This window comes from Antennarius striatus, chromosome 2 (genome assembly GCF_040054535.1).
Source record: "Antennarius striatus isolate MH-2024 chromosome 2, ASM4005453v1, whole genome shotgun sequence".
NCBI lineage: Eukaryota > Metazoa > Chordata > Actinopteri > Lophiiformes > Antennariidae > Antennarius > Antennarius striatus.
The window spans coordinates 23,553,864-23,563,988 of record NC_090777.1 but is presented as its reverse complement, the minus strand read 5'-3'; the positions used below and the strand labels follow the sequence as shown (position 1 = coordinate 23,563,988).

The 10,125-nt window shown below is 41.9% G+C and overlaps 1 protein-coding gene across 1 annotated transcript; it reads left to right on the top strand.

The window, feature by feature from the left end:
• The first annotated feature begins 2,167 nt into the window (after positions 1 to 2,167).
• On the top strand, positions 2,168 to 7,265 carry scrt2 (scratch family zinc finger 2). The gene is made up of 2 exons (XM_068341075.1): positions 2,168 to 2,769; positions 6,090 to 7,265. The coding sequence occupies exons 1-2, from the start codon at positions 2,610 to 2,612 to the stop codon at positions 6,878 to 6,880; spliced, it is 951 nt and encodes a 316-aa protein (XP_068197176.1). The 5' UTR covers positions 2,168 to 2,609; the 3' UTR covers positions 6,881 to 7,265.
• The last annotated feature ends 2,860 nt before the right edge of the window (positions 7,266 to 10,125 follow it).

Genomic DNA, 10,125 nt, shown 5'->3' with positions numbered 1-10,125 from the left:
CAGGGGGGAAAAGTTGCAAAACTACAGCCTAAAAATTCTCCTGTTATGTAAATATTTTCTCTTTGCCTCATATCAGTCCAAGCTGTGCATCTTTAGGTAGATGAGTGTGTGATTCAATTCCATAACTATGTGAAAAATAATTAATAAAATAATGATTTAATAATGCAATTTAAATAACACCCAGTTGCATGCCTCCACCTAGATCACTGCTAAATGTTCCCTTTATTTGGCAGATTGAAAGTATTAATGCTCGGCAGAATTATATAAAAAGAACAGTGAGAGTTTCTCCCAGAGATGAGCTGCAGTTCAGAAAGTGGCAGGATTGGGTAGCTACTGTTTTTTTGTGTGTGTGTGTGTGTGTGTGTTTTTTCCCACATTTGAAACTGTAAATAATCTTTAAGAAACCTCTTACAATTAATAACAATTTAATTTATCACCTTGTGTAAAGAAAGTGCTTAACAAGATTCAAGACTGTTTATTATAAAAGCTATTTCTCACCACAGCTATTATTTTGGACGATGATTCTTCCCCTGACCTTTCTTGTCCTTGCCTCTGCACTAGAAGCTTGGCTTGGTGACAGCAATGTGAACTTCTGCTGTAATGTACAATCACATACATGTGATAAATCCTAACCTCTCTGATTTAACACCTTCCCCTCTTGAAACCTGATGCGTTGGAGCTGCAGGGTCACTGCTGGCGACAGGCATGATTGAAGGCGATGGAGGTTAGGGGGCACCCCTGCACGTCTGGATAAATCTATAGCACTTTGAACGGCATCCAAGCACAAATTAGGGATGAACATGAGATGCAAAACGTATTAAAAGTGGTTAAAAAATGACTTTATGTCAGTGGAACTATTTTGAGTTCTTCCATGAGGATCCACAAGTGGTCTTAAACTGTTTTGTAAACAACTTTTATCTCTAAAGAATGTAAATGTTTCATATTTCCATCAAGGATTTATAGATTGAATTATTTCTGAACTGCTGGACATATGAAACCAATCCAAAAGCTGTAATTCACCCACATATTTCACAGACTAAGCAATGAATGAAACAAATAATTGAAAACTAACTGCTGACATGAGAAGATCTTACTTTATATGATCATTAGATCATTGCGTCAAACACGCAACAGCCACAGGAAAAAAACACCCCCAGCTAAGAATAGACATATTTTCCGATGACTGCACTTATTCCACTGATATTATGAGTGGTGTAACAGGATTAGTTTCCCTTGAATAATCTGTATTTATTTAATTAAATGCTGCAACATATTAATTAATCAAACAAGTGATATGACACAAGTGTTTCCTGTTGACTGTGAATCAAACAGGTGCATCACTGCTCACCTGAAAACATGCCGCTGCTGCTTTTAGAACCAGAAAAAAAAAAATCCCCTCCAGTTATGATAACAGTAAATATTGAAAGCTCAAGAATAACACTTCAAGAAAACGAAGCATAAAATACACAGTGAGCTAATGAGTCTGCACGACAACCCAGAGAATAACTGGCCAATTTAGCAAAGCACGGATCTAATTCTAGATTTCACCCTAATAAAAAAAATGTAATTAATTAATCAGATAATTCACTGCCACGCATGGCAGGACACACATCTGTGCAGCGGTAATGGGGAGGGAGCGAGCCAAGCTGAGCAGCGCAGCACTGGTACTTCCCTATAGCCCGCTCATCAAGCAGTGGTGGAATCCAGTGCAGCTTTGAGAAACTGGTCCAGAACTCGCAGACACTCGGATAACCTCTCCTGCACTGTGTGAGGGCTCTCAGCATGCGAGCGCAGAGCAGGGTGTCGAAGGGACGCAAAAGATCTGAGGCTGTTTGAGGTAACAGAGACGACATGAGAGAGGCAGCGCCTGTACAAGGCAAACATAAACTGTGCCACTTCATCTGAAAACAATGGGGGACAGGACACTGAGTGTGCTCTCATCCACATCTCCATTGTCTACCCTCCTCTTTTACTCCTCCTCCGAGCACGGAGCATAAGCGGGGTGAAAGAGGGAGGGACGGGGAGGAAAAGGGGGAGCAGCAGCGGGGGCAGCGGGGGTCTGGCTGTGTTCTTTCTCCTCTGTCTGTGTGCGAATGCACAGACGGTTCAGTAGTAATTTGATGTGTGTCCCCGGGGACATTTGATGGATTAAAGCTAAGCAGCTCCATTTCGCAGCACCACCTGATCTTCCACTGCCTCTGCCCCATATAAAGGCTGGCGTGATTGCTGATCTCAGCTAGTCTGACAGTCTCTCTCTCCCTCCTCTCTCTGTCTGTCTCCATCTCTTCTCTTCCTCACTGGTCCCTTAAGCCTGCTGCATCACAGGAGCTATCCAGTGCTGAACAGGATCGCTTTTATTTTTATTTTTTCATTTTTCTGGGTGAAGCTGGGGGAGCCAGAGAGTATCACACAGCATTGTCGTCAGCCTTGTTCTCCACTGGTTTCCATTTTCTTTCTTATCTTGTTTTTTTTTTTTTTTTTGCCTTTACATTAACCGAAAGGATTACCGTCAAGTCGTCTCTGCTCGCGTGCTTCCTCAGAGGTTCTTTTTTTTTTTTCTATTTTCTCTCATGCATTTTTCTCAGCTCTGTGTTTTTATCCATTGAAACATGCCCCGCTCATTTTTGGTGAAGAAGATCAAGCTTGATGATTTCTCTTCGTCCAATGTGGCCACCTCGAATCATCACCACCACCTGGACGACTCGTTCACTTTTGCACGCTCCATCACGGACTCGGTGACCAGTCTTGGGGTTCGTCTCAGTGAGAATGGTGAGTTAACATGCCTCCACTCATGCCCGCTCTGATTAGAGAGGTGCTAGCTGCTCGGGCTCGTGCACGGCTCCGGTGTTTTCGGCGTGCCTGAGGTTTACCACAGATGTCATCTGCTTTTGTTTTTTCCGTCAAATGAGATTTTCTTTGGCTTCAGCCAATAATATGCTCATGGTGTGCAAATTAGTGTGAGATGTTACATGCAGCCAGCAGATTTTTACATCAATATCCGGTATAATCCCCTCCAGAGGCACCCCACCCCCATCACCCTGCTCCCAGACTTTTGTTTTTTTTTTTACTCCAGTGAAGGACGGACACAATTCAGGTCACAGTCACGGATTAGCTTATGTAAATATGGAAAGAAACGTGTGTAGAACCAGAAGAGGCTCTGGCTACGTATTTGCAAAACTGTACCAATTCAATGTGGGGCATCAGATAGGCTGAATATCTCGTCAGCATTTGGAGTAAAAAATTCATGGCTATGAGAGATGAGTATCAGATGATACATTTGTCCTTAGCTGTTATTGTCCTTGAGTTCCCATCATGGGCCGATCGTCCCTTGCCCCCCTCTTCCCATCCAAATGGAGCATGCAGAATCTCCCCACCCCCATCACTCCACTACATCTTTCTCTTCCTTCCGGGCATTTGAAAACTAGCAGGGGTTAGAGTTTCAGCCGTGCAGGCCTATCGTCTCCACAAGAGACATCAACACACTGTACAGTGCAGCGAAGAGGGAAGTGCAGCAAAGGGCAGGAGAAAAAAAGGAGTCAGAAATGCTCGGGGCAGCAGCGAGGCCCGATCACGTGAGGGAGGTTGTACAGTAAACATGAAGAAAGGCACATAGCTGCACTGTGGTCAACAGACGGACCGGCCAAAGCGAGCTCCAGCCAGAGCTGAGAGGCGACCTTCACTCTCACAGTTTGCTTTAAGCTCGCCGCTTCCATTTTGTAGCCACATTTAGAAGGCCATATGTGCGTCTTTGTTATGATTTGTCAGGATATTTTCACAGCGAGAGAGGCTTCGCAGTCCACAGCTGAACGCCGTGACAATGCCCACCTGTTATTCGGTGAATGCCAAAGATGAGGTTGAACAATTTATAAGTGGTTCAGAATGAGTGGAGATAGGAAAATTGTCAAAACTACTGAAAACTGTAAAAATAAACAGTAAAATTAAATACGGAAATAAACATTTTCACAATATTTAGAAGGTGTATTTTGATACATGTGATTAATAACATTTTTACTTTCTGCTGTAGGATTTTAATATATTTTGTAATTATTAAAGAAAGTATTTCTTAAATGATTTTCACCATTATTCCTGAATCTATTGTTTTACACCTTGCAAAATAAGCAGAAAAACAAAAAGGAAAAAAAAAAAGAACGACAAAGCACGGGATTGCTGTTTAATTTAAACAAAAGAATCTTCAAAAATAAAGGAGCAGCAAAATAAAAGAAATCACCATGGATGAAATACGTAATGTTCGCACTCCTGCCGCGCCAGCAGATTTTCTTCCCCTTTCATTGAGGAGACATTTGACTTGAGTGTCTGTCGAACAACAAAGAGGGGTGGCTGAGAGGGTCCATTAATTACATGCTTACTTTGCATTAGAGAAACGAGTCTATGAGCCGGAAAGGCTGATGCAGCTCTAGACCTAAATGACGAGCTCCGTGTCTGACCTTGGGTGATCGAAACACGGTAAAAAAAAAAAAATCTGCCAACACAGAAACAGTATGGTTTGTTTAAAAAGGAAAACTAAAAAATAACGTCTTGCTGTATGTAGAGGCCCTTCAGATATAACAGTCACAACAGTCTAACGGTAAAACAGGTGGATCCAGCAGTGAATGGTTGCTGAAGTTGCATTCTATCAACTTAATGTAAAAAAACAACAAATAAATCCAATTTCTTAGGGTTTTTTTTTGCATCTTCTGAACAAAACGTGTTTCCTTCTCTCTCTATTTCTCTGCAACCAACATAATCTGTGTATAGAACCCATACAGTGCAGCATATTAATGTGTGCACAGGCCCGATGTTTTCCTGTCACCGGGTGTCATGGTCATGTCTTTGACAAAGTGGGTGTGTGCGCAGAAACCCCTGGGAATGGAGACGCTATAGTGAGAGAGCACTTAAACTGATTTCTTAATGGCCTGTTTCTTGAAGCCACTTCAGCGAGCTCGCCGCTGTAGACAGGTGACCCCACTTCACAAACAATGTGTGTGATGCCATGTCTAACATAATCAGGACCCGAGCTGTGCTCAATAAACTCTCATTGTGTGTTGCGGATACTTGATCTGTTCCACGCACTATTTCTGTCTCTATCTTCTGCAGCAGCCGATTGTCCTCGCAGCTGCACTGTTTTACATATGATAGGCTATTGATTAGGTCTAAACTTTGAATTTCATTAAAATCAGTCAATAACTAATTTCCACTGCTTGATGCACACAGTGCTTAGAATGGCTTTTTTTCTGCAGCAAGGCATTATTTGTCTCAGGAAGGGAATTTCACCATATCGTACATTTGTCCTCAAATTCTTGAATATCAACCTTGGAGTTCAAATGAATTCACTTTTTATTAAGCTGCTGAGATTCACAGCACATATATTGAGTTCTGTTTGGATGCATTTAGCTGCCAACAAGCCTTTTAGCTCCTCTGGCACTGTGTTGCTTCGCAGGGAAATGAAAGGTATGAATGATGCCAATAAAATTCATCTCTCCGAAATCAAGCTCTGTGCAGTTGGGAACATTTAAATCACTTGTGGTGCTTTTGTGTTATGCTGGCATTATGGTTGAACCTGCATCAAGAAGTAGCAGGAAGTCCAACAGAATGAATAGAAGCAGCTGTGTAACAAAGTTCCACCGGTCCGGAATCAGAAAACATTTATTTGCAGCAAAAAGACAAGAGAGAATTTTGTTTTGAAGAAACACATAAAACATTACAAGCTGCTTTAATTAGACTTACTAGGAATAAAGGTATTTAAGGTTTAGATTTGAAAAATGATCACAGAGCATAACTACTTTATTTAAAAGGATGTTTAATATGCATAGCCTCACGCAGGAGACTTCATTGATGAGCTATTATCTAGTTCTCATTCTAACTGTAAAATCCCAATCTTCCTTAATGCAGTTGAGCATGTCACGCTCCTCTGCGTTACTCCATGATTTTGTGTAAAACCTTTGCATTCTGGAAAAAATGCAATTAGGCCTGGGGTGCCGCTCAGTCAAAACTGCAATCATCCACAGCGATGATGTAATCACCAGTATGTCACTGTGCCCTCATCCATCACAACCTCTGGCCAACTGTGTCTGCGTGTGTCTCTTACTCAGGCTACATCCAGGATTACATCACACCATCTGTATACCAAGAGGAGAAGAAGATGGAGCACAAGCTGGCGTCGCCGGTGTCAGATCCCCTCTACACCCAGGTGAGCAGTGGAGGGGAGTACTGTGACCCCGACCTGAAGCATCCTGACAGCCCCCAGTCTGGCATGACAGCCAGCGGCTTCTACAGTGGTGAATCGGAGGCCTTGGCCGAAGGTTACACCATGGATGCCTTCTTCATCTCCGACGGTCGCTCGAGGCGGAAGGGAGACGACGAAAGTCACGGAGAGGGTTCGAGAAGCAGCAGCGCCAACGCTCAGGAGAGGGGGGCCGGTGCACGCCACTCCTGTAACGAGTGCGGTAAGACGTACGCCACCTCCTCCAATCTCAGCAGACACAAGCAGACGCACCGCAGTCTGGACAGCAAGATGGCCCGCAAGTGTCCCACCTGTAATAAAGTGTATGTGTCCATGCCGGCGTTGGCCATGCACATCCTCACCCACGACCTCAAGCACAAGTGCGACGTGTGCAGCAAGGCCTTCAGTCGGCCATGGCTCCTTCAAGGTCACATGCGCTCGCACACGGGGGAGAAGCCCTTTGCCTGCGCACACTGTGGCAAAGCCTTCGCTGACCGTTCAAACCTCCGCGCCCACATGCAAACACACTCTGCCTTCAAGCACTACAGATGCAAGCGCTGCAATAAGACCTTCGCTCTCAAGTCCTACCTGAACAAGCACTACGAGTCGGCGTGCTTCAAGGGTTCCGCAGACGAAGACGACTCTGGATCAGAAAAATAACCACGCGGAAAGCAAAATTTTTTGAACCCCTGCTGAAGGTTCACAACCCTGATCACTCTGCCCTCCATGCCTTTTTTCTTCCCTTTTTTTAGAAAGCAATATTTTCACTGAGATTATGTGAAGAAAACTCTAATGATTATGGCAAAGACAATTTCAAAAGATGCTGGATTATTTCCCTGCACAGTAGCTAATCGTCCACAGACAAACATACAATCAAAAAAACCTGCCCCCCCCTTCCAAATACTGACTGTAGATGATAGTTGTATACAGTTAAACAAATGTGTGCTCCTGCGGATGTGGGCTCATGTAAACAGATACACACACACAGACACACACGCAAACACATTAATGTACGCACGCGTGCACACTTATACACACAATTATATATGAGGCCTGGCATGTGAATTTTTATCAATGACTATAATGATATTGATATCAATAGTAATAATATTTAGATTCCTGATATTTTATAGCAAATAGTAATGAGAAAATGAAAAAAAAAACATAAAAAGGACTAACAGTGTTCTTTTGTTTTTTTAGAGACAAAAATGACCTCTTGTATTTTTATGCTGCTTTTTATTTGCTAAGAATTGAATTCTTTTGCAACTGCCAACATGAACTTTTTACGAAAATGTGAACTATGACAGTATTTGCAAAAAAAGGGAGATCATTTTAAAAGTTAAAAAGACAGAACCCTTTTTTCACACCAATGTTTCAATTAAACGGATGTTATTTTTCTATTTGATTTTTCTAAATTTATTTTTTGTGCTTATTATCCCTTGTTGATCAAAAGAAGCATCTTTGTAACTGTGGGTATTCCAAAAAAAAAAAAAAATCACTTAAATAAGCTACAGGCCATAGGTCATTCAATTAAATTCTGCCAGAGCAGTGATTTTAAAATGTTTAAGAGGCCTGTTGGACAGGTTTCCACTCACACCATCTGATCAGATTCATAGTCTCACCCTGAAGTACAGACTCGGACAGAAACACTGGGATCCAGACCAAATGATCTAAGTGCCATGTGCGGTTGACTTGTCTATAGCAATGAAAACTTGTTCTTCCTCTACCATGGTGGCTTGTAGAAACTCTGCTGCCTTTATGGTGCATCGTCCAGTCTCAAAGAGCAGTCGTCACCCAGTGTTTGAGGTGCACCCCCTCCACCAGTATTACCTCAGTGTGAAACACCCTCAGTTACAAAGTGACAGTCAAATTATTCTTTGTTTTGTATGTCGCTCAAAGCTCCGCCCACAGTTTAGATGCATACCATCTATTTATCATGTAAATACTTTATTTATTGGCTTATTTATTTATTTATCAACCTTATTTTGTGTATTTATTGAACGCTTATTTGTTAATGATCATGTATTTATTTACTGTTTTTAATTTTAAAAAATGAACATCCATTGACCTTGTAAGATGCTGCTGATCATCAAAGAAAATGTTTATATGCATGAAAACTGTAGAGAGTCCACGGGACTTAGTTTTGTTTTAAAGGGGAACAATGTAAAGCGTTAGGATAGGATGCTAGGATGCTTCAAAACTACTGAATGCAGTTATTTTTGTTTTCAAGGCAATAACTTTACTGAAAAAGCAATTGACATATATAACAATCACACCTTTCCTGTTTGTAGTCGACTGAGGGCAATAAAAGGAAAAGAAAATACCCTAAAGACTAAAATAATCTCCATGTTGCTGTTTTCCAAAAGTCCACTATCTCCTTATGAGAGGAGAGTTTGGCCCCTTTTTGTCTTTAATAAATCTCAGGCAATAGAAAATTGATGTGCGATGTCGATGTGAAAATGTAAAACGTCTGCTTGTTAAAATTAGAGAGCCAAATAACATAGGAGTAATAAAGCGACGCCGAGCTTTGAAAGGTGTAAAAGCAATAACGATAATGAAGCATTAACCACGATTAACACAGGAATCGTCCAGCTCTGCCACAGTTTAAGTGTTAATTCAGTCGAAAAAGACTGCTTTTCCATGATCGTGTGGTTTTTAAACATCTCTTTCAAAAATTAACTGGGTATAAAAAACTGTTGTGGCGGCTGAAAGGCAGGTTTGATCCTCCCGTATTGCTACGTTACATTTTAAACAACAGGATTATCTCATTTCGGTCACTGACATATTGAATAAAATCAAATTCAAAGTCATTACTGCTCAGCGAAGCCGAGGGTCCTCCTGATGGAAGGAGACATGTCTCAACCAGCACTAATGGAAATTATCTTGATGTTAACTCTCTTATTAGAGAGTTTTTTATCATTATTGTGATAAAGCAACATGCTGTAATGCACTCCCGGCTGCCCTCCCATCATCTGTCCCTGCCTCACACCCCCACCTACCCCCTCAGCAGCCGCCCTCATCCCATCCCAACTGCCTTTAAACAGACGCACTGAGGATGAGATGTGCTGAAGTGGGATTGGCAGAGGGTAGCGGAGTGTGGGAGGATAACAGGTGTTTGTAGACAGACTGCAGATAGGGAGCGTAATTGAGTCGGTGAGCGACCTCCAAGGGGAAGGTCAAGCACCAGCCGGCAAATGCACTGTCAGCTAAATTTGCATATTTCAAATGGATGGGGCGGTCGTAGAAATGCTGAGCTCGACCCTGCAAAAACAAACAAATAAAGGAATAAAAACAGGCTAAACTGTGGAGGAAAGAGAGGAGAGAGTTCTCCTCCCTCGTTCCCTGTCGGTGTTGTCTAAACGCTGCAGCTGAATCACTGCGTGAGAGCATCCAAAACCTCCTGATTAACACAAATACAGAAATCTTGACTTCCTATGGATTCTTTTACAAGTTTACCTTCTGTAGCGTGCAGCACAGACACGTCGCTAAACTTGGGAGCTGTAAAAATGTAGATGAAAGCAAAGAGATCATTAAAAACGTTGGAAAAGCACTGCAGGATTGTATGTGAAACTGGCAGTAGTACAGATTGTCCTCGGAGACAAGGAGGCGCAGTTGGATTCTAACCTTCTAAATATTTAGACGTAGGGAAACATTGTTCCTCTTTGATGAGTTTGTAAATACATTTGTAAATATATCACAGCAATAATATGACAATGCATGTAGACATTTAATTGCTCTTTTTCTATTCATGTTGTCTTTTTTTTTATTAACAAAAAAAAAAAAAGACAAATACAGGTACCAATTGCAGTCTGGGTGGCCACGCGAATCAGGGAGTGTCTTGATTAAAAAGCTATCTGTTGTAAGTTACAAACAAAAACATCAAACTCTATGTATTCTCAAAGATT

Bases quoted from the DNA above. Each gene is read 5' to 3' on its own strand.
- scrt2 (XM_068341075.1), top strand. From the start codon at position 2,610: ATGCCCCGCTCATTTTTGGTGAAGAAGATCAAGCTTGATGATTTCTCT. The intron at 2,770-6,089 runs GTGAGTTAACAT...TCTCTTACTCAG, and splicing joins GGTTCGTCTCAGTGAGAATG to GCTACATCCAGGATTACATC.